This window comes from Leptodactylus fuscus, chromosome 3 (assembly GCF_031893055.1).
Source record: "Leptodactylus fuscus isolate aLepFus1 chromosome 3, aLepFus1.hap2, whole genome shotgun sequence".
Classification (NCBI taxonomy): Eukaryota; Metazoa; Chordata; class Amphibia; order Anura; family Leptodactylidae; genus Leptodactylus; species Leptodactylus fuscus.
Window position 1 is genome coordinate 87508702 of NC_134267.1, and position 25514 is coordinate 87534215.

General features: G+C 41.2%; 1 protein-coding gene across 3 annotated transcripts in view; it reads left to right on the forward strand.

Annotated features, from left to right (window-relative positions):
* TXLNB (taxilin beta) overlaps positions 1–22050 on the forward strand; it is a 98621-nt gene extending 76571 nt beyond the window's left edge. For all 3 annotated transcript variants that reach the window (XM_075267880.1, XM_075267881.1, XM_075267882.1), the window contains 4 exons: positions 8622–8696; positions 9891–9983; positions 13782–13877; positions 19354–22050. In XM_075267880.1, the coding sequence (XP_075123981.1) occupies positions 8622–8696; positions 9891–9983; positions 13782–13877; positions 19354–19806 (717 nt within the window). In that variant the 3' untranslated portion in view covers positions 19807–22050. The remainder of the gene's footprint in view (positions 1–8621; positions 8697–9890; positions 9984–13781; positions 13878–19353) is intronic.
* Positions 22051–25514: the final 3464 nt, after the last annotated feature.

The window sequence follows — 25514 nt, forward strand, 5'->3', positions numbered from 1 at the left end:
TTCAATGGGATCTCAATCCCGAATAGTGTTTTCAACAGTGAATAGCTTCGGCACTGTAAGGGTTAACATGAAGACCTTGGTATCATTTTAAAGATGAAATGCTCATCTTTAAAATTAATCTAAAATTATCTTCATAGCGCAAACAAGTCCACAGATTTTGGCATTAGAATTAAGGACATAGTAGTTACATCCTCGGCTAGAGAAGTGCCACCCTGGGAGGACTTACAGCTATGTCCTCAGCAAGGAAAAGGTTAAAGAGGATCTTTCATCATCTCCACCAACTGTTTTGCATCCTTCAATGAGATCCCCAATGCTACCAGAGAAATCTTAAGCGAATCCTATATCTTCATCTGAAATGCCTCTCTCCGTATCTTCTTCCGTCCTGGGTTTCAAACTTGTAGGCAAGTGCAGTTGGCTCTTCCATCAGGCCTCGGGCAGAGCCAACTGTGCATGCTCATGGCCATTTTCTTGTGGCCGCTTACACAGTAAGCTGGTGTAAGCAGCCACAAGAAAATGGCCACAGGCATGCGCAGTTGGCTCTGCCCGAGGCCTGATGGGAGAGCCAACTGCGCATGCCTAGTAGTTTGAAACTCAGGACGGAAGAAGACGCGGAGAGAGGCGTTCCAGACGAAGAAGAGGCATCACTGGAGATTTCTCTAGCAGTTGCTGCTGTTTTAGGTAGTTCAGTTTTTACCTCTACCAGGCAGGTTCACTTTGGTATCAGAGTCACAGTGGAAGGACATTGTCAAAGCTACTTCCTATCTTATTTTAGATACATTGGCACAGTAGAACAAATTGTGTTTAAAGGTTGACATATCCCTTAAGATGTATCCACTTTTGCAGAAATTGTTTATGTCTGCATGTTGTTCCATTTGTCATTCTAAAATTACTCAACATACAGAGACCTTGGTAATAAAAATGAAAACAACTCCAGTAAAAGTATTCTCTAACTGCATTCAAATTCATATTACATTTACAAGTTATTCATGATAATATTACCAATAAATATTTTTCTCTATTAAATTGAATAACGTTTTGGCAATCAGGAATCCAAGTGTTGTTTTATTAGAGTAATACAGCCAAGAAACCACTGCAATAGCAAAATTGTCACTACCAGGATTGGCAATATATTGCTGCCACCTGGTGGCCACCATGAGGTATGAGCAACTCTACATATTCATAGAGAAAGACTGTAGATTATTGGATTATTTTACTGTATGCATTTAGCCTAATGAAATGCAATATTTCTCATGGAACATGCCATTAATTCAGAAATATATACTGATCTAAAAACGTAAATTGCAATAATATGAAGGAAAAGCTTTGGAATTATGGAAATCACAAGATCAATGATTAATGATATACAAATAATGAAAAAATGGAAACAAAATATTCAAAACACGCAGTTACAATTCTTGGCATTCTATCAATGAGATTATTAATATTTGTCTAAGGAATGTTATACCGCACTGAATGTATTTGGGCACATAAATCTTCAAGATTGGCTGCTGGACTTTCCTTTACAGTTGCTGACTAGTGATAACTAATAGGTACTCAATTGGAGACAGCTCAAAGCATGTTACAGGCTACACAGTGCCATGAGCATCATGAATGCTGGGGTTGTCCTGATGGAAAACAGTTCCTTGGACACTTTGGCATAATGGACGTAACTCTAATTCCATGACCAATCAATGTAACATTGAGCTTTTAGTGAGGCTGGCTGAAAATAAAAGGGGTCCAGATACAATACATTGTGCCCCCCCCCCCCCACACACACACACACACACACACACTATCATCCTGGGAATAGGACCAGCGTGATGTTCCATAGTTAAGGCCTCTTCATGGCATTGCCCATTGGGTCTCCAGACAAATCTCTGGCTATCATTATATCCAGAACAAAAGTGCTGAAGAGGACAGACTACTATTCCAGCCTCCATTGTTGTTTTGTTGTGCACCATGAGAGCGGTGGTGCAAGTCAGTGGAATACCTGTTGTTGGATGTTTGGCTCAGTGTAATGGTTTGTGCCAACACTGTTTGCTGCCCTCGGTATGGGATGTGACATCCAATTTCATGTGCATTATGGCATTGCTTACTATGTGTCGCCTTCGCGCACCTCTTGCTCTCATCCCCGTTCTCCATTTTTCTCCCGATTCAGTCTCTGTGGATTCATAGTGCGAGTAGGCCCGACACCAGGCGCCTTTACCACTAGTATGATTTAGCCTTCCACTGCTGCTCAAACTCTCTAATAGATTTCCTCTGGTCCTGGGTTCCAGGGGCAAAGAGGTTAAGAACAACTGGGTAGACACTAGAGATGAGTGAGTGGTATTCGATCGAATACCTCCCCTGCATAGTTATTGGTGTACTCAGTCGAATACCGCGCCGTAAACGCAGTAAAAATTCGATTCCCCTCCCACCTTCCCTGGCGCTTTTTTACACCAATAACTATAAAGGGGAGGTATTCAATCGAATACTCCTCGCTCATCTTTAGTAGATACCCCTTCTGGACAACAGGTAACGCGAGTTCTTTGGGATGCTGAATGCACACACTCACCCCAACTCTGTATGTTACTGTGACTCCAGGAAACTTGCATTCACTAGGCCTTGGTCCAGTGAGTTTCTCTATATTCTAAGGGTTTCACACACTAGTTAGGAATTGATGGTCCTATGACTGCAGCTCCGTCCCTGCAAGGTGTTATCTCACCTCTGCAGAACCCCGGGCTCCTGTGCTGTGCTATCACACTCCATGCGGCTGCAGCACACACTGCACTTCCACACCCCTCTGCTCTCTCCCTCAGACTCCTGCACACTCTGACCTGGAACTCAAAGAGAGACTCACTTCAGTCTGTAGCTCCACTCCTCTTCCTAAAGAGGCAATGGCTGTGGAACTTTGTGTATGACAGATTGACTGGATCTGGCTATACCTTCACAGTACATAGTGTAGATCACATAAGATGACATTTGTAGTGACCCACTTTGTGGGCGCTATACATGCAATCTGCCAGAGAGATAAACCAAGTGACAACTGCCATGTCAACAAACAGTAAGCATTACGATCATGCCATACCACTTTATCTGGTTTTTGAGGCGTCATATGCATTCATTCTGGTTTGTATGTCCCGCCCTACATAGGAGTTAGGGGTTTGGAAATTTTATCACTTGCAAAACCTAGCGACACTTTCTACTCCTTCAATTTACATAACCTTATGGCTTGTCCTTCTTGGTATTGCAATTTTAATGTATTCCTAAATGTATTACTAAGTGTATATTTAAGTAACCTAAGAGAATATCTGCTTGAAACATCAATGAGGATAAATGTAAATATACAATAATAGGCAAAAGTTTGCAATCAATACTAAACATTTTTTTCTTTAAAATTACACTTTTATATGGCATAACATTCAGTGCTGATGGAGATATATTATTGTATTTACAGCTTAACCCTACCGCAATACACAATACAATATGGTGTATTTTAGCACACAAATTTGAGATCAAACTTTTCAGAATTTTTTAACAAGTGGGCATGACTGTGGGAAAGGAATGTATCTTTATGGGAGAAGAAGGCATGACTTAAACGTAAGAAAATGTGCAAAATTTTGCTATAAAATTCTGAACCACAGAAAGCCAACTAACAAATAAACTAGACAACCATTATATGCATCGGATTTATCGTCCAGCATTAGTCATTATGATAAATCTGACACTTCAGACTGTTGAACTGTTAGTAAATGTTGGTCATTGCCTTTCTCTAGAAAGATACTGTCATACTTTCTAGTCTACTACTGCTCAGTTGCATTGAGTTAAATCACCCTGTTATTCTGGACTGACATCATGGACCACAGTCCTCCAAGTCAGAAGAATGATGCACCACTTATCACCATGGATGTATCCACACCAAATACTAATAGATGGGAGTTTTTAAGGTAGCATTATTTTTGGTATTGAAGATAACATTGTAGGGTAGCATTATTTTTGGTATTGTAGATAACATTTTTATGGGGGTACTGTTATTAGAAGTATGGTTATTGATGGTCCTTCTAGAACTTTTACAGAGTATTATGGCTGATACTTTTCTTGGTGGCATTGTGATATGTTTTGCCACAGTCTTTTCCGTAGTGTTTTTTTGACTGTGGCTCATTAGTCTTAGGTTTTGTAGCTGATATTGTAGTACCCACTACAATACCCATAGGCTATGATATGTGGGGAATTTGATGGCTTCTCAGTCACAAGACCATTAGTCTGATAGTAATTAGAGATGAGCGAACACTAAAATGTTCGAGGTTCGAAATTCGATTCGAACAGCCGCTCACTGTTCGAGTGTTCGAATGGGTTTCGAACCCCATTATAGTCTATGGGGAACATAAACTCGTTAAGGGGGAAACCCAAATTCGTGTCTGGAGGGTCACCAAGTCCACTATGACACCCCAGGAAATGATACCAACACCCTGGAATGACACTGGGACAGCAGGGGAAGCATGTCTGGGGGCATAAAAGTCACTTTATTTCATGGAAATCCCTGTCAGTTTGCGATTTTCGCAAGCTAACTTTTCCCCATAGAAATGCATTGGCCAGTGCTGATTGGCCAGAGTACGGAACTCGACCAATCAGCGCTGGCTCTGCTGGAGGAGGCGGAGTCTAAGATAGCTCCACACCAGTCTCCATTCAGGTCCGACCTTAGACTCCGCCTCCTCCGGCAGAGCCAGCGCTGATTGGCCGAAGGCTGGCCAATGCATTCCTATGCGAATGCAGACTTAGCAGTGCTGAGTCAGTTTTGCTCAACTACACATCTGATGCACACTCGGCACTGCTACATCAGATGTAGCAATCTGATGTAGCAGAGCCGAGGGTGCACTAGAACCCCTGTGCAAACTCAGTTCACGCTAATAGAATGCATTGGCCAGCGTTGATTGGCCAATGCATTCTATTAGCCCGATGAAGTAGAGCTGAATGTGTGTGCTAAGCACACACATTCAGCACTGCTTCATCAAGCCAATACAATGCATTAGCCAGTGCTGATTGGCCAGAGTACGGAATTCGGCCAATCAGCGCTGGCTCTGCTGGAGGAGGCGGAGTCTAAGGTCGGACCTGAATGGAGACTGGTGTGGAGCGATCTTAGACTCCGCCTCCTCCAGCAGAGCCAGCGCTGATTGGTCGAGTTCCGTACTCTGGCCAATCAGCGCTGGCCAATGCATTCTATTAGCCCGATGAAGTAGAGCTGAATGTGTGTGCTTAGCACACACATTCAGCTCTACTTCATCAGGCTAATAGAATACATTGGCCAATCAGCGCTGGCCAATGCATTCTATTAGCTTGATGAAGCAGAGTGTGCACAAGGGTTCAAGCGCACCCTCGGCTCTGATGTAGCAGAGCTGAGGGTGCACAAGGGTTCAAGTGCACCCTCGGCTCTCCTACATCAGAGCCGAGGGTGCGCTTGAACCCTTGTGCAGCCTTGGCTCTGCTACATCAGAGCCGAGGGTGCGCTTGAACCCTTGTGCACACTCTGCTTCATCAAGCTAATAGAATGCATTGGCCAGCACTGATTGGCCAGAGTACGGAATTCGGCCAATCAGCGCTGGCCAATGCATCCCTATGGGAAAAAGTTTATCTCACAAAAATCACAATTACACACCCGATAGAGCCCCAAAAAGTTATTTTTAATAACATTCCCCCCTAAATAAAGGTTATCCCTAGCTATCCCTGCCTGTACAGCTATCCCTGTCTCATAGTCACAAAGTTCACATTCTCATATGACCCGGATTTGAAATCCACTATTCGTCTAAAATGGAGGTCACCTGATTTCGGCAGCCAATGACTTTTTCCAATTTTTTTCAATGCCCCCAGTGTCGTAGTTCCTGTCCCACCTCCCCTGCGCTGTTATTGGTGCAAAAAAGGCGCCAGGGAAGGTGGGAGGGGAATCGAATTTTGGCGCACTTTACCACGTGGTGTTCGATTCGATTCGAACATGGCGAACACCCTGATATCCGATCGAACATGTGTTCGATAGAACACTGTTCGCTCATCTCTAATAGTAATCGCACAATCTTACTAAACACCATTGTCACTGGACACAGAAATTGGAGATGGTCTAGGATGAGTCTGACATATTTGGGTGGATTAGTGATAAAAGGATGCTTCAGATCTTCTTGTTGGGTGAATTGGTTTATACTAAGTTTATGCTTCCTGTCAATCATCTGAAGGCTACATCTAAGATATGTTCTCAATCCATTGCTGATTGTCTTAGTTAATTGTACCCTCATTCTTCCAGTCCACCATTGTGCCATGCCATCAGTGGGAAATGGCCTAGAAACCTAGAATACCTCCGTGAAGAGATACAGAAGTTACAAGTTGACATTTTCTCTGAATATTTTCAAACATTTGCAGTTAAAATGTGAAATGTCTACAAAGCTGAAACCGCTAGAAACGGAGGATTCTCTGTACTTTAATGACTAGAACGGGCATATAAAGTAAAAGTACATTATGACATTTCCAGTGAATTGACAATAACTTCTAAGAAATATCAGGATATGGTTTTACTGCGGTTATAATCCCATATATAGTTAAGCTTTCCATTCCTAGAATATGACAATGGTTAAAGGGGCTGTTCATTTACAAGAATTATCCAGCTTCACTTGAAAGAATTACCTAGATCCCATAATATTACATCTAAAATCCTAGAGCCTATTTATTGTCCATTTGTCTTATTTAGCTGACAACTTTTCAGAAATCTAATTGCACAACCGTAACAAAAGTCCCATGCACCCTTAAAGACAATGACGGAGCAACCAGTGCTCACATAACAGCCATGACGCTCTGTGCTTTAAAGTATAAGCAAACTTTCTGACAATGATTTTCTGGCAGCATTTATGTCATTGATGCATATTGTAATAGACTTTCTTAGCAATTTTTGTCTCCTTTCTGTGAAATCCACTTCTTAACACTTTTTCCTTATATTTCTGTTGAGAGCTAAAATCTGTACACTGCTTTTACTAGGTGGGACGGGCAGGACTCTTATGTAATGTAGAGGAGTCGGAGGAGGGCACCTCAAATTTCAAAGCTGTATCTCAGGCATTATAAATCCTAGTAAAGTGATGAATCTCATCTTTCATGAGGTCCTACCTGTCAGTGGCGTAAATACCAGGGTAGCAGTGGGAGCGGCTGCCACAGGGCCCTGGACATTAGGGGGGATGGGGCATTTCAAATGTTCACCTAAGGGGTCCAGCCATTCCAAGTTACGTAACTGCTACCTGTATTATTTACAGAGGTATCACCAGCTTAGAATACTGGAGAAATAAATCAACATTGGGAGTAGCTGCAGCTACATATAAGGCTGCATTCACACAGAGTAACGCCAGGCGTCATTTGTGTGTAATTTGTGTGTCTTTTACGGCCGTCATAAAACGTTTACATAGAGTTCTATAGGAAAAGACGGCCGTAATTTACAGCCGTCATTTACGGCCGTCATTACAATGACGGCCGTAAATGACGGGCGTCTTTTCCTATAGAACTCTATGTAAACGTTTTATGACGGCCGTAAAAGACACACAAATTACACACAAATGACGCCTGGCGTTACTCTGTGTGAATGCAGCCTTAGTATGTCAATCCCAAATGTGTTTTCAACTTGTGATACCTCTTTAAGGGTGCATTCACACTGAGTAAACGCTAGCTTATTTTGTAGAGTAAAATTACACTTGTAAATTTTGCTATCCCATTGACTTCAATGATATTTTTTTACAAGTGTAAAAATACGCCAGTAAAAAATACGCCTGTAAAAAATACGCCTGTAAAAATACGCCTGTAAAATGTCATTGAAGTCAATGGGATAGCAAAATTTACAAGTGTAATTTTACTCTACAAAATAAGCCAGCGTTTACTCAGTGTGAATGCACCCTAAGGGTGCATTCACACTGAGTATACGCTGACTGATTCTGAATGTTAAAACACGTTCAGAATCAGCGCATATAAAGCAGATCCTATTCATTTCAATGGGAGCCGGCATACGAGCGCTCCCATTGAAGTGAATTGGGAACTGTTTAGAAGCGCTCGCATGTACGGCTCGGAATGAGCCGAGCGCTTACGCCGTGTGAAAGGGCCCTAAATGTTATATGTAGTACTGAGATCTTCTGAGAACCTCACACCAAAAACACCTTTCTACGTCTGTATTAAACCGTAATAACTGTAATGTTATTTTCCACACATATTATGAATGGAGTAAAAACTAATAAAAAAATAAAATAAAAAAAAAAGAATTACCATTTTTTGCCTGGAAAGTTGCATCAATAAAAATGTCAGGTCTTCACCCAAAAAATAAGCCCACACAGAATTCTATTTGCAAAAAAATAATTCAGTGATGTCCCTCTCCAGGAAGACTGTTCAGGTCGGTAAATCCAGCCAAAATACGCACAGAGTTTCACGGCTGAAACACAGTTGTGAGACTGTGGGTTTGCTCTACATGGATATGGTTATTGAGATAAGACCCTATGTAGCAGATTTTGGGCGCAGTGTAGCAGCCACTGTGACCAAAAACCAAGAGAATGTGCACGGCTATAAGGATTTCAGTTTCTTCCTATACAAGCTTTAAATGATCATCAACTAAATCATGTTATTTTTTTCCCCAGTTGCTTACCCAGGCTGCAGAATGGAAGTTACAGACCAACATGTTGAAAGATCAAGAAACTATGCTAAAAACACAGGTAAATGCAGAAAATAAAATACTTAATAGAAAATCTTTACATCTACTAGCTCAAAATTATCTAAAAGCATATGTGCAAACTGTCTGAATGTGCTGGGAATGTCCAAAGTTTTTGCTAACAAATTACAATCTAAGCAAATTTATGCATGTCCTGGTCAGAAAAGTAGGCCTTAGCACAAATCCTGCCTGAAACAGGGGTTGTGCAACCTAAAAAAATATTCCACTTCCTCTTGGATATGTAGGGTGCTCCTGAACGACGTCTCAAAGTCACTTCAGGAGATACAAAATATCACAGCACTCCTTTGTGGATAAGATATCCAATATATGCTCTAACTTCTAAACATAGGAGGTGCAAGTGATAAGACCTATTAATTTGGTGATTAGGACCTCAGTGATCAGACACTTATCTCCTGTCCTATGGGACAACCCCTTTAAGTTTTGGGTAGACATACCATATGTCCAGCATCTATGGTTTACCATGTATACTGTGTAGCTGGTCTTGTTGCACATGGGCCAGGAAGTTAGGAGACCTATTGCCTTCCATAAGCAATTTCTTAAGTGTATTACTTTGAATGCAGGAGACGTAGCTATTGATTTTCATAGCTCACGATTAGTGATAATTTGAGAGACATAATGGTGGGTGTGCAATAATGAGCTATTAAAGAGCAAGGGACTTATGCATATTTTTGCACAGTGTTTTCTGCTGTTCATGTCCTCCCATGGTTAAGTTGAACCAAAGAAGACAAAACTCCTAGTTGAAGACATATGACATTAATCTGACTGCGACCATTATAATTTGTGATATCTTTCCTTCTAAGGATTGTGTTCTTAAAATGCCGTCCTTGCTACATCAATAGTGAAAGCACAGTATAACAAAACTGCCCACAAAGAAAAAAATCCCCTTCAACGTTCACAGGAAAACATAAACTTGTAAAACAATGGAAAGTCTAAAGACAGTAGTGAACGAATATGTTAATTACGACTCCCAAGCAGCATATGTGATCATTAAAAATGCTAAACAGGGGAAATTTTACCAATGTTTGACAAAACAATTATGAATAATGTTGCATGCTAACGGCACTTTAGATTTGTTATATTGATTTATCACATTGATATTTCATAATGAATTAGATTTACACAAAAGCAAGTGTCATTTGTCAAGTTGGCGCTCATGATCCTCATTCTCTGCTGGCAGATTGCGCTCTACTCCGAGAGATTCGATGAGTTCCAGAGTTCATTGACAAAAAGTAATGAAGTTTTTACAACTTTCAAAAAGGAAATGGAAAAGGTAACTATTTTTCTTTGTATTTAGGTACATTAAAGTGCTATTAGTTGGGGTCAATCTTCTGATATTTGGCGAACAAGGAATAACCGATCACCTATCTTGGCTGAAATGAATGTTGGCATAGAAGAGTTAAACGCATCAGAAACACAAAAAGAGCTGCTATAAACATATTTATATATACATTTACACTACTAGAGCCTGTAGGAATATCTCTCTTATCTATTTCTCTACTCTGCAAATTAACCATTTTCACAGGGTAATGAAAAATTGTAGTTGTGAACATGCTCAGAATATTTCAACATGACACACAAATGCCATATCCCTACTTTACAACCATTAATATCATACCCAAACACGTTACACACATTATTGCATATAAGTGTACAGTACACAAATTAATGCTATGATTTTTTTACTATTTAGTTAGTGCTCAGATGAGCAGGGTTTTGTTTGCCATGTTTTGCATGAAGTTAAGGCTGTATTTTATTTTGCTTATTTTGTACCTGAAGTGAAAGTTTGTTAATTTATTTAGCTGTTTTTTTTAAAAAAAAAAAAAAACCTGTTTGCATGAGATATTGCATCCCTGTCTGACTGGTTGGGTCCGTACCATTGCTGCTACCGAGCTACCATTCTCACAAAGTGAATAGGATCTGTTCCAGACCATTATGTCTATTGCCTATGGTCCTTCTATAGAAAACAGGAAGAATGTTGTAGACTTAGTGGCAAAAGATGGAACTACATGATTTTTAAGATTTTTTTTTTGTAAATGTAGATTTTGAAAATTAAAAACATTACCAAAAAATCTTTAAAAATAAGTTTAACATAAGAAATGGGATTTAGGCTAAGGCCCCACTTAGTGAGCCACAGCCAAAAAGCGTTGCGGTGAATACTGTGACGGGAAAGCATCACATTTTTTCTGTAGCACTTTTTACAAAAATTCTGCAGTGTTCCTTTGTGGACTTTGTGTTCCTGTTATTTCAATACCCAATCCACCAGCTTTTCCTTAAGTATATTTTATGGTTTCTTAATCACAGCATTTTCACAGCAGATTTTTTTCTGCAGTGTGTGGATGGGATTAACCAAAATGCAAGTACTTTAATATATGATGTTTATAATATGTGGGGCCCCAGTCTTAAACAATAGCTCATTCTCTGGTGACAAATTCCCTATAACAGCCACCAATAATCTCTGTCGTGGAACAATTTGCAAGTTTTCTCAAAAGACTTTCTCGTGATGTACATATGCAGCAATGAAAATACCAAGACAGAGAGCCCAAATAACAGAACCATCATGCCCTTATAAGGGTCAGTGGACACAGAGTTTTTTGACACTGATTTTGACGCTGAATCCGCCTTAAAATCAGCCTCCAAATAAAGCCTCCCAATAGAACTCTATTGGGAGGCTGATTTTGAGGCGCATTTAACGTCAAAATCAGCACCAAAAAACTCTGTATGCACTGACCCTAATACTACAATGCAGTGCTGATATAATACCACCTTATAGTGCACATGTAATTCTGTGCTACAGAGCCCAAACAATAGCACCATGGCATACATTGTCCAAATAGTTCCACCATACATACAGTATACAATAACATACATAACAAACATGGAGATGTGACTTGGTTTATACACTAGAATGAAAGGTATTTGGGATTTCTATACAAAACAGAAAACCTGCAATTTCTATTTTTCCACATGATGGTAATTATCAGAGTATCATATACAAAATGATATGGGTCTGAGCAGGATAATTGAAGGAATGAATGAAGGAAAGACAATAGAAAACTGAATGCAGATCAGTGGAAAGGAATGGTAGTGGCTCATTGCTGCTAAAGTTGGTTGTAGTTCAGAGAGGCCCGATTTCTATGTTTGCTCGGATGTCCAATGATTAATTATTACATCCCTGCTGTCCAGGAGTTGAACTTTTGATGGATCTGGTACCCAGGCCCCATATGTCCAGTACTTACTATGCTTGTGGCTCCAATAATATAAAGATATAAAATAGTAAGCAGAATCTGAGCGTGGAGCTTGTGAGTACATTTATTTCATAGGGCTCCCTAAATTCTGACTATTGTCATGTACAGTGATGTATTGAAGAGTGGTATATGGTGTATGGTTTTTTTTACATTGGAGCCTATGGGAGACTGAGGACAACCATTGGCATCCCTTTTATGTGTCCATGTAATAGTTATGTTTCCAGTGCATAAACGGACACTTAAGACACAATGTAAAAGTAACCGTATCACTGAAAAAAATAGGGATAGCATAACTTTTACTTTTACTTCCTGTTGGTCAGTTTTAAAACCCATTCAGGTCTGTATGCGGCCTCTCCGTGGGAAAACCTTTTTTTTTTTTTTGCAGGGACACAAAGTTGGATATGCAGGACTTAAACCGGTTTCCCCGCAGAGAGGCTGCATGTAGACACTGTCAGTTTGCTTTAAAAACCCATTCAAAGGAATGGGTTTTAAAACTGACCAACGGGAAGCCATCCCCTATCCAGTTTCTCCGGGAAATAGAACAGAGACCTGACGAGGGGACATGGGCGCAAGTGTGAACAGCCCCTAAGTCAATTGTGGATAAAGTACGGACCCATTCACATGGGTACAGTTTTTGCGGCTGTGTGTTTGGCTGTGGTGAAGAGCCACAAAATATGGAGCAGGTCTTATACCTGGACATATTTACAGATTTGCCCATTCATTTCAATCTATGAGTCAATGAAAACCACACAGATACCATATCCGTGCATTGTACGTGCCATTTTTACTGACCCGTACACTGCACACAGTCATGTGCTTGAGGCCTAAATAAATACTTGTATTCCCTACAAAATAACAATTTCTTATAACTATGTGGCTGCAATTTCTGTTATTCCTCTTGGCAATTTATGAATAAATTGACAACTAGGTGTTACCATTCTCAGTGTCTTTAGGATACGTTCCTACACTTTCCAATCAATACTGATACTGTCAGCCTGAATACTGAGACGTTCCATTGACAAGATGAATGAGCTGTCGCTTTAGACATATTCTTTCATCTGTTATTCCTTCTTTACTAGAAGGAATAGCAGGCATAGCACAAAGTAGAAATATAAGAAAATACGCTCTGGCATTATTATTTCATGGGGAATACAAGTACTTACTGATACAGACATGAGGAAGAACAGGCCACCTTTGATTTGTGTGGAAATTTTCTATTCATGAAGTCATTCATGAAGAAATTTTGTATCACTAAAAGACTTCACAGCAGATACAAGTATGTCATAAATAACTGAAGAGAAGAATGAGACACGATACAATAGAAGAAAATTCTGATTCCCATCTGAAGCGTGGTCACTATAGTCCTTGATGTTATTGTTTGAGGGGGGCTATAATCTAGAAGCAATAACCATGACCTAAGCTATCAAGAGATAATACACATATCGTAATACATACAAATGTGTTATACCAGCACCTGCAAATATACAGTATGCTGCAACATAAAAAATTCAGAAGCGTGGAACATGTTGTACAGTGAAGGTTTCTTTTGGAATTTATACATTACCAAACAAAAGTATTGCTTTTAATGCGAGATAAATCATTTCTGCTCTCAGAGACCCGACAGCCTTGTAAAATATTAATGTCATAATAAATTCTCTCTTTGAACAGTAGACATAAAATGTAATTACCTTTGTCAAAATACAGTGATCACTTTGGCGCAGTGACATTTTGTCTTCAACACCTTGTTCTTTTTATTTCTGCAGCACCCAGTCATTTGTTTCTAAGATTATGTGCTAACTGGAATTTGTCTTGTGAATTTCTAGATGACAAAGAAGATAAAAAAACTGGAAAAAGACACAAACACCTGGAAAACGAGATTTGAAAATTGTAATAAAGCTCTGCTGGACATGATTGAAGAGGTGAGAGATTTTCTATTAAATCATGGCTGGCCAGCAGTGCAGGGGATTGCTAGGTTTTTTTTTTTCTTTTTCTTTATATTCTGACAGTTTCATTTATTTAGCTCTTGTCAGAGCAAACTTTACGTGACCCGGACAAGTACCGCGTATTTCATAAGGATTATCAAAGGGGGAAAAAGTAAAACAAATCTGAAATATAAAAAGTGTTCATTTAATTGCTGTATGACTTGTCTGATGTTATATGAGACACATTATAGGATCATATATCATCGCTTTCCTGGAATGAGTATGGAAGGTGTCACTCATTATGATGTCTGCAACATGATGAAGATGCGATGACTGACCTGTCCTACATGTGAATCACCTTTACAACATTAAATTTTAGTCTCATATGTAAAATATATCCCAACTGAAGCTAACAAGCCATGTCCCTGACATACCTATATGAAAGACAAAGCTGCCCAGGATTGGAAAAAAGGTTCTGGTTTTCTCCCCAAAACAGCAGTACTTGCCCATTGCACATATTTGGTATTGGAAGAGGCTCATTTAACATGATGGTTATAACCTATTATGTCCACACATAGGAGTGGCAATGTTTCTGAGAGAAAAGCAAACCACTTTTTTTCACATTCTGACTAATAACTTTAAGGGTGAATTCACACTGAGTAAACGCTAGCTTATTCTGAACGTAAAACACGTTCAGAATAAGCGGCGTCTAAAGCAGCTCCATTCATTTCTATGGGAGCGGGGATACGAGCGCTCCCCATAGAAATGAATGGGCTGCTTCTTTCACTCCGTGCAGTCCCATTGAAGTGAATGGGGAGTGCCGGCGTGTACGCTCCGGCATGAGCAGAGCTTGCCGTATACGCCGGCACTCCCCATTCACTTCAATGGGACTGCACGGAGTGAAAGAAGCAGCCCATTCATTTCTATGGGGAGCGCTCGTATCCCCGCTCCCATAGAAATGAATGGAGCTGCTTTAGACGCCGCTTATTCTGAACGTGTTTTACGTTCAGAATAAGCTAGCGTTTACTCAGTGTGAATTCACCCTAAGGCTGAAGCCCCACATTTTTTTTATTGCAGATTTTGCTGCGTTTTTTTTTTAACCTAAGTCAGGAGTGGATTGAGCAGAAGGTTGACTTATAAGAGCTTCCTATATATTTCCCATTCCCTTTGTAGCCATTCTTGGCTTTGGCTCAAAAAACGCAGCAAAATTAGCAAAAAAATGCTGTGTTTCTGCAACTTGGGGCCTTACCCTAAGGCTGTGGCCGCACGTTGCAGAAATGCAGTTGTTTTTGTTGCAGATTTTGTTGCGTTTTTTTTTTTTTAGCCAAAGCCAAGAGAGGCTACAAAAGGAATGCAATGTATATAGGAAGTTCTTATACTTCTCCCTTTGATCAATCCACTCGTGGCTTTGCCTAAAAAAAACGCAATAAAAAAAGCTGTGTTTCTGCAATGAGTTTTACAGGAATGTAATATTGATGGCATATTATTTGGATGGTGGAAGCTTGACCCATAGCACCCTCAATGATCAGGTGAATGTAGAGCTGTGGTGCTTTATACATTTTGATGCAGCTCTGTCTGGTACTGCAGCTTAGAATACTCACTTAAAATACCAGACGCAACCACTACACCATGTATAGTGCTTGGTCTTGGTAGTGTTGGAGCTATAATTGTATGTCCTTAAGTATTCATCAGGATTCAGTTGTCAGGGCTCAGCAGTAGCAGAAGCTATGACGCTAATGTGGATAGAAACAAATCATGTTCAAATATGGTGTGTTCAAACATTCAGACCATTCTGAAATGTCAAGTACAACCCCTCCTAGCACGTGATGTGGGTGCAGCAATGCACTCACCCTTCACTCAGGCCAACACAGTCCATGCACATCCAAAATACACTCTGCCACCACCACTGACTTGATAGGCTCAACAGAAACCTATCTCACATATGCAAGTGTCTCTCCAATAGTTAGGTGCAAACACACTTCAAAAAGAGTAATGGGTTCATAGAGCAACACAAAATAACAGTTAAATTGAATGATTTTATTCCCAAAGGTTCAGTGCTATATATTAACCACTTCTGGAACACCCATTGGGTATCCATGCCTTCTCGATCGCTGTGTATACAGCATGTAATGAGCGCTGTATACACAGCTATTGGCACCGCCATGATGCAGCCGCCCTCTGACCCGGCAGTCACATGATCCACCGGGCTCAGCATCTTACAAGAGATGCTGGGTTCCACAGGACCCAGATCAGCTCTGTAAACTGTATATACCAACATTCAGGAGGCTGTATTACTCCTGCAACTGGGGCTAAATGTACCAGACCCAGTTTCAGGGGAAAACAGTCTCCAATACAAAAAAAAAGTGATCAGATGTCCCCAAAGGTCTATTATGACCTTATGGGGTCATAATCTGGAAAAAAAAAATTAATAGAAAAGTTTTTTTTAAAAAATGTAAATAAAATAATTAAAAAAAAATAAAATAAAATAATACACCAATTAAATGGCGTTATTAAAGGTTATAGCTCCATCCCTAATGACACCATATAAAATAAAAATTACCATAATAGAGAGGAAAAACTATTTTATAATTTTTTTCAGAAACACTTTGTTATTAAATTTAAAAAAAAGAAAAATGAAAAACAGACACGATTTCCCTCCTATTTTGTTTATATTTTCCCAGATATAAAAAAATTCAAATACATGCAAAAATAAAAACAACATAAAAATAAAGACCTACGTGTCACCAAAAAAAGACGCAGAAATTAGTTGAATAATCCAAATGATAAAATTGTTACAGCGCTAAAAACCGCACATACAAAAAAAAAAAAAAAAAAAAAAAAAGTGTCTAGTTCTGGACCACAAATTGGCCCGATATGGAAATGGTTAAATAAAAGATAAATTAAGAAAAAATGAAGAAACAACAGTTTTAAAACAAAAGGGGAAATACACAAATGAATTTGATACTTAGGGTAAGTTCACACCGAGTTCTTTGGTCAGGGTTTTGAGGCCGTATCCGCCTCAAAATCCTGACCAAAAAGACGCCTCCCATTGAAATCAATGAGAGACGCTCAGGTCTTTGTTCCAGGAGCCGTTTCTTCTGGCTCCCAGAAAAACAAAGCGAGATGCTCATTCTTCAGGCCGAGTAGCCTCACGATTCGGCCTGAAGACACTCCCTTCTCCGGACTAGGCCCATTCATTGGGCCTAATCTGGAGTAGAGTGCGCGGCTGGATGCCGGTGCAGTGCAGTGGCTTTCAGTCACGGCTACCCGGTTTTTGGATCGAAACCTGAGGCGGCCTCCGTGTGAACTTACCTTAGAGTCCTTTTTTTCCATGGAGCTTGGAAGATCTCTTCAGATACAATTGGACACTCCCAGCTTCCTTGCTGCTCCAAAAAATGTGTGCCCATTGGTATGGTAAACACAGTCTTTTGTGGCTTGTGCTTAGCGACACCTCCCAGGCGGCCCCCCACCCCTCCTCCTACTCTCTGAGGTGGGGGATGAGATCATTCATCTTTGCCTGGAAAAGTTATGCATGACTTGTTCTATATCTGCCTTGTTTACCTTTGCTTTTGAGGGTAATCCAGGTCACAACACCTCCCTCTGCATGCCCAACTGGGTTTGCCAAAGACAACCAATCATAAAGCAATAAAATCTTGCTGCTTAACATTTGTTTTTGGGCTACAGGAAATGAATGGTCATAATGACAGGAAGAATCTTCTGCGCCTCTAACATTATTTATATACACACATACCGATGTGGTAGACTGATAACACATGCATAAACAATACATTCACTAAAGATATATATACAAACAATATGATTCAGTAATATTACATATGCAAATTGGCTCCCTTCATCACATGTCACATAAAAGGATAGTGGTACTATACACTCACCGGCCACTTTATTAGGTACACCATGCTAGTAACGGGTTGGACCCCCTTTTGCCTTCAGAACTGCCTCAATTCTTCGTGGCATAGATTCAACAAGGTGCTGGAAGCATTCCTCAGAGATTTTGGTCCATATTGACATGATGGCATCACACAGTTGCCGCAGATTTGTCGGCTGCACATCCATGATGCGAATCTCCCGTTCCACCACATCCCAAAGATGCTCTATTGGATTGAGATCTGGTGACTGTGGAGGCCATTGGAGTACAGTGAACTCATTGTCATGTTCAAGAAACCAGTCTGAGATGATTCCAGCTTTATGACATGGCGCATTATCCTGCTGAAAGTAGCCATCAGATGTTGGGTACATTGTGGTCATAAAGGGATGGACATGGTCAGCAACAATACTCAGGTAGGCTTTGGCATTGCAACGATGCTCAATTGGTACCAAGGGGCCCAAAGAGTGCTAAGAAAATATTCCCCACACCATGACACCACCACCACCAGCCTGAACCGTTGATACAAGGCAGGATGGATCCATGCTTTCATGTTGTTGACGCCAAATTCTGACCCTACCATCCGAATGTCGCAGCAGAAATCGAGACTCATCAGACCAGGCAACGTTTTTCCAATCTTCAATTGTCCAATTTCGATGAGCTTGTGCAAATTGTAGCCTCAGTTTCCTGTTCTTAGCTGAAAGGAGTGGCACCCGGTGTGGTCTTCTGCTGCTGTAGCCCATCTGCCTCAAAGTTCGACGTACTGTGCGGCGTTCAGAGATGCTCTTCTGGCTACCTTGGTTGTAACGGGTGGCTATTTGAGTCACTGTTGCCTTTCTATCAGCTCGAACCAGTCTGGCCATTCTCCTCTGACCTCTGGCATCAACAACGCATTTCCGCCCACAGAACTGCTGCTCACTGGATGTTTTTTCTTTTTCGGACCATTCTCTGTAAACCCTAGAGATGGTTGTGCGTGAAAATCCCAGTAGATCAGCAGTTTCTGAAATACTCAGACCAGCCCTTCTGGCACCAACAACCATGCCACGTTCAAAGGCACTCAAATCACCTTTCTTCCCCATACTGATGCTCGGTTTGAACTGCAGGAGATTGTCTTGACCATGTCTACATGCCTAAATGCACTGAGTTGCCGCCATGTGATTGGCTGATTAGAAATTAAGTGCTAACAAGCAGTTGGACAGGTGTACCTAATAAAGTGGCCGGTGAGTGTACATTGTATGTGGTAGTGCGTTTGGCCTTACACCACATGGTGCATTAGGGTATAGGAGTTTAAGTTATACATAAGATTTTCATTATACAGAATATAAAATACGGTGGAGCTATATTTTGAAACTGTCTATAAGACTTCATACAAAGTTACCTATAATATTTCACTTTTTGCCTAAGATTCATATGATATAAGCAACTTTCATTTAAGATGATTCCTCCATGACATAGCCATGTCAGAATGACATTTTTATGCTAGAAATATGAATCAGTAACCAGTTCTTATTATCGTTGGATGTGTGATTTTATTATACAAAATCTTTCCAGCTTACTACTTTACCTTCTTGCTCTTTTTTTCTATAGAAAGCCATGAGGGCTAAAGAATATGAATGCTTTGTTGTAAAAATCGAGAGGCTGGAAAAGCTTTGCAGAGCACTGCAAGAGGAAAGAATGGAACTATACAGAAGAATTAAAGATGCCAAGACACGAGATGAGGAGGAGGAGGAGGAGGAGGAAGATACGGCAACTGAGGTCCTGGTTTCAGCTACGGCTGCTGCTGATGAAAGGTCTGTCACAGAGTCTTCTGTAATAGATGAAAAAATCATCAGAGATCTGGAAACAGCTTTTATGGTGACCCACACTCTTGAGACGCCAGCAGAAGAAAGCCGTCCACAATGTCTACAATCACAAGCTACAGGGGAAAATCCTGCACAGTCATTACAAGATGCAGCCTGCTCAGAATCTAAAGAGCCTAACCCTTCAAAAACCGAAGAACAGCACACATCGCCAAATAATGATATGGAAGATGTAGACTAAACCCAACTGTAAACACTATGTCAAGATTTGTGATAGATATGTGAAACTATGTGACTAAAGATAGTATTAAGTATAAATGACCTTAAAAAGATTGAAAAATTCTGTGCATTGCGGGATCTGGTATCGCGACTCTTCCATTCATTTTAATTGGGATGAGTTGCAATACTAGACACAGCACAAGTGGCGCCTTGTCTAGAAAAAAATTACTTTTTTTCATCTGAAACAATTTCTTTCTAATGAAAAAAAGAAACAAAGAAGAATCAATGTCAAAGTAAATTCATACATAAAATATGTATACAACACTTTTATACAAAAATGCACAATTTTTACAGAGCAGTGGAAATTTATATTATGTATTTGTTAATATAAAGAGTCCGTTATATGAGATGATAGATTCCCCTAATTCTTATAATAAAAGAGATTATATTACATTGTCAAGTATAACTTCCCATTATTCTGCAAGCAACTGCATTTTCAGATGACCAATTGTATAAGTCCAGATACATTTCCACTAATGCATTTTATTCTTTATTCTTGTGATTAAAAAAACAATGGTGGGGTATATGATGTAGGGCCACAGGAAGGAGTTACAGGTCTGGTGATCATGGAGGCCAGCGCACAACTAAGGGTAAGTTCACACAGGGTTTTTGGGCTGGATTTTGACGTGGAGGCAGCCTCAGAATCTAGCCCAAAAATGGCTAGCCACAACTGGATGCCGGAGCAGTGAATACAGTGCACCGGCATCCAGTCGCAGCATTCTGCTCCGGATTAGGCCCAAATGAATGGGCCTAGTCGGGAGGGAGTGTTCGTGCCACAGACACAGTGGCGGTTTCCGCCACAGAATCCGCAGCAAAAAAGGGCAGGTCGCCTTTTTTCCGCAAGCGGTACAAACTGCTAACGGAAAAAAGAAGTGAACGGCTTCCATTGAAGTCAATGAGAGGCTTTTTTGGAACTGGATTTTGACGCAGATTCCATTGCATAATCCGGCCCAAAAAAACCTTTCTGAGGCTGTATCTGCCTCAAAATCCTGACCAAAAAGACGGCTCCCATTGATCTCAAGTCTTTCTTCTCCTTGCGATTTGGCCTGAAGACACTCCCTCCTCAGGACTAGGCCCGTTCATTGGACCTAATCTGGAGCGGAGTGCGCGACTGGATGCCGATGCAGTGCATCGGCTTTCAGATGCAGCTACCCGGCCTTTGGTCCGGAACCTGAGGCGGCCTCCGCTTCAGGTTTCTGTACCAAAAAACCCCATCTGAACTTAGGAGTCATCTCCCTTAGGAGTCAGTTCAGGCACAGGTGATCCATCCTTCTGGTAGAGTTTCATTAAGGTGCCTGCAAACATCCAGATGGAAATGTGGAGGTCACCATCCTGCTGATAGACTGCTTTTAGCAGATCTTCCTCTATCTGTGGAATCCGTGGCATAATACATATGTAGGACAGTATACTCGGGGGAAAAAGATAGAACTATAGACTTTGCGCCTACTCATTGTATTGAGCATGAATACTTTATCTACTAATAAATGGCATAAACTTAGAGTAGACAATCTAAAAGTAGACACCTAGGAAAACATGGGGTATTTTAAGACTGTCTAGTCTAACTTTCCATTGTCCAAAGCTTAAACAGTATTAGTTTATCTGCCCAACTGTATTTATCAGCTGGACAACCCCTTTAACAGTAATAATATCTGTGATGAATGGTGGTCATACTGTGCTATAGAGAAACAGCCATACAGGCAGAAAAACAAAGCATGGTGTCCAAGCATTATGTAAGCTCGGAGGAAGGGCAATAAGGAGAAAAAAATGCCAAATACAATAAATACTGCAATATGCGTGGCATATGACATATGCAATGCTTGTTCATCTGACAGCTAAATATGCACATACAGTTTGCTGGAGTTTATATTTATAGTCCATAGGTTCAGTCATCTTTCATCTCATATACAGTATATGTCCTGCTTAGGGCTGTAATATGAAGTTAGGATTACTAGATGAAAATCAAAATAATGTTCAAAAACTGCCGATAGCCCAGAATAGCCACATATCTATAGGCAAATCTCACCTAGTAGGATATGAAATACTAATGTTTTCCTTTGTAATTTATTAATACTAATGACTGATTAGTAATTCACTATTTGACCACTTCCTTTTGTTTGTATGTGGCTTTACACCGCCATAATAGAAAGCCTAAAGTGTATTTATTGCATTAGGAAACAAAAATAAAAGTTGTTTTGTGAACACCTTATTATGCTGAGCAGACTTTTTATTTAGCTGATCTTTGGCCTCCTGCATACACAGGGTATACACAAATCCATGTATATACAGTTATATTAGTTTACCATTGACTCCCATTACACTATGCAGTATGTTTTTTACTAGCTAAGGCTACATTCATATATGTGCTGAAGTCTGTTGGAAAAACAAATGGTTAGCAGTCCATATAAGCTATTATAGGCTGAGGCCCCACATTGTGAAAACGCAGCTTTTTTTGTTATAGATTTTGCTGTGGTTTTTGAACCAAAGCCAGGAATGGATGGAGCAGTAGGGAGAAATATAATTATCTATGTATAACGAGGTACTTCACAGTATCCTGACCATCAAACAGTCAAAGCCTGTCCACCAGCTTGTTGAAGAAAACAGGAAATAGTACCTCCACACTCTGCCACTGGGTTTGTTTATGGCCTCCTCACGTTGCTGCCACTTCCTCACTCTGCCACTGGGTCACTGTATGAAATCCTAAGGCTGCTGCAACCTCCACACTCTGCCACGGAGTCACTATATGGCCTTCGAAGGCTGCTGCAACCTCCACACTCTGCCTCAGGGTCACTGTATGGCCTCCTAAGGCTGCTGCAATTTACACACACTGCTACTGGGTCACTCTATGGCCTCCTCACACTGCTGCCACCTGCTCACTCTACCACTGCGTCACTGTATGGCCTCCTAAGGCTGCTGCATTCTCCACACTCTGCCACTGGGTCACTGTATGACCTCCTCACATTGCTACTGTCTCCCCTCTCTGTCACTGGGCACTGTGTGGCCTCCTAAGGCTGCTGCTACCTCCACTTTGCCACTCCATGGCCTCCTAATGCTGCTGCTACCTTAACACTATGTCACCATGTCACTATGATGCCCTCTACTCTGTCAGGTGGGCTCTACTTGTATAAGCATTTACTAGAACCAGTTCTGTAGACATCTGTGTGGAATCAGCAGACAAGGGTGTCAAAAGAATACGCTCTTTCAAGCTACAGTAGGATCTTGAGCCTCTTCATGGTTATTTATTCCTGGCACTAACATTGACGTGTGAGGCTCAGTTCATACTTGAGTTATTTGGTCAGTTTTGGCCCCGTAACTGGCCAAATAAGTGTGCAGTGGCTCTAAGAGCGAATCCTGTCATGTGCGTGTCATTCTGACTCACTGTATTGTTTGACTACCACAACACACTCCCTATGCGTGATACTGCAAGGCACAATGTTCTACACCACTATACAGGGTCTCTGCAGCCAGGAAATAGCTGTTTTTAAAGGGGCTCTATCACTGGGAAAAGTCATTTTTATCTAAACACATGCTTGCATAGGCTTTAGAAAGTCTATTCCACACTTACCTTTTGTATGTAGATTGCCTCAGTGGTGTCTGAATAAGTCCGTTTTTATTCATATGCTTCATATGGCTTCCAGCCAGCACAGTGAAGCAAACAGGAAGCTGAGTCATCAGCAGCAGAAGCAGCAGCAGCAGTCTCCCATAGAAAACAATAGGAGAGGTGTGCACGATCTATTGTGCACCAGTCTAATTAGCATATGAATAAAAACGGACTTATTCAGAAACCACTTAGACAATCTACATACTATAAGTAAGTGTGGACTAGACTTTCTAAAGGCTATGCAAAGGTGTGATTAGTTAAAAATGACTTTTCCTAGTGATAGAGCCCCTTTAATGCTATTTGCTGCAAATTAATACGGATAGAATCAAATTTTTTGGTGAAATCCGGCAAGGCAGCAGAATCAATTTTTTCAAAACTTCGCTCACCTCTAATTAAAATAATTCTTATATCCCAGATATTCCAGGAATAGGATCAGAATAGTGCTACATGCGATATCTATGAATAGTCTTACTTATGTATCAGTAAATGTGAAACTCAGATGAACACTAGTGCTCAGTCTTGTCTGTGTCTCTGCTCCACCATGTATGTACAGTGATCCCTGGTGTAGCCAGCTGACTGCCTCTGAAACTGCAGCTTGTTGAAGGAGATGCTGAGCAAGCACAAGTGCTGGAACTTCCCATTCTCTTATTGTTTGCTCAGCATCTTCACTAACAACCAGGGACTTCGCAGCTTTACAGACCAATTTACCACATTAGGGATCCCTTCAGATACTCTGTAGAGCATCCGCTCAGAATGTGTCCATCTCAGCACATTTACTCAACACACTCAAGATTTTTCATATAAACAGCAGGAGGCTCTATTCAGACAATATTGCTGGAAGATTGTGAAATATAAGCATTTTTTTAAAATAAGTGAAAATGTTCAGAATTATGGCCTGGATTGAACTGTATACAATGGGACCGATTTACTGATACTGTCTTAAATTTAGACAGTGCAAAATTAGATATTTTTGTCTTAAAATGTGCCAGATTTATAATAGCGCCTTGACGTTGGTAGATAAATCTGCTGCACTGTTAAGCCAAGTTCAAACGGGGTTTTTTGGACCAGATTTTTGGGGCGGACACTGCCTCAGAATCCGATCTAAAAAATGGCTAGCCGCGACTGGATGCATACCGTGCACAGGCATCCAGTCGCCGCATTCCGCTCCGGATTAGGCTGAATTGGCCTAGTTGGGAGGGAGTGTCACGGCGTGGACTCTACACAGTGGCGTAACTAGGAATGGCGGGGCCCCGTGGTGAACTTTTGACATGGTCCCCCCCCCGACCGACACCGGCGCCGAAGACCTCGACCGACCCCCTCCTACGCATTTCTGCGCGTTCTATTATGCCTCATAGTGGCCCCTCCACACAGTATTATGCCCCATAGTGGCCCCTGCACACAGTATTATCCACCATAGTGGCCCCTGCACAAAGTATTATCCACCATAGTGGCCCCTGCACACAGTATTATGCCCCATAGTGGCCCCTGCACACAGTATTATTCCCCATAGTGGCCCCTGCACACAGCATTATCCACCATAGGGTCCCCTGCACACAGCATTATCCACCATAGGGTCCCCTGCACACAGCATTATCCACCATAGGGGCCCCTGCACACAGTATTATCCCCCATACTGGCCCCTGCACACAGTATTATGCCCCATAGTGGCCCCTGCACACAGCATTATCCACCATAGGGGCCCCTGCACACAGCATTATCCACCATAGGGGCCCCTGCACACAGCATTATCCACCATAGGGTCCCCTGCACACAGCATTATCCACCATAGGGGCCCCTGCACACAGCATTATCCCCCATAGGGGCCCCTGCACACAGTATTATCCCCCATACTGGCCCCTGCACACAGTATTATGCCCCATAGTGGCCCCTGCACACAGTATTATTCACCATAGTGGCCCCTGCACACAGCATTATCCACCATAGGGTCCCCTGCACACAGCATTATCCACCATAGGGGCCCCTGCACACAGCATTATCCACCATAGGGTCCCCTGCACACAGCATTATCCACCATAGGGGCCCCTGCACACAGTATTATCCCCCATACTGGC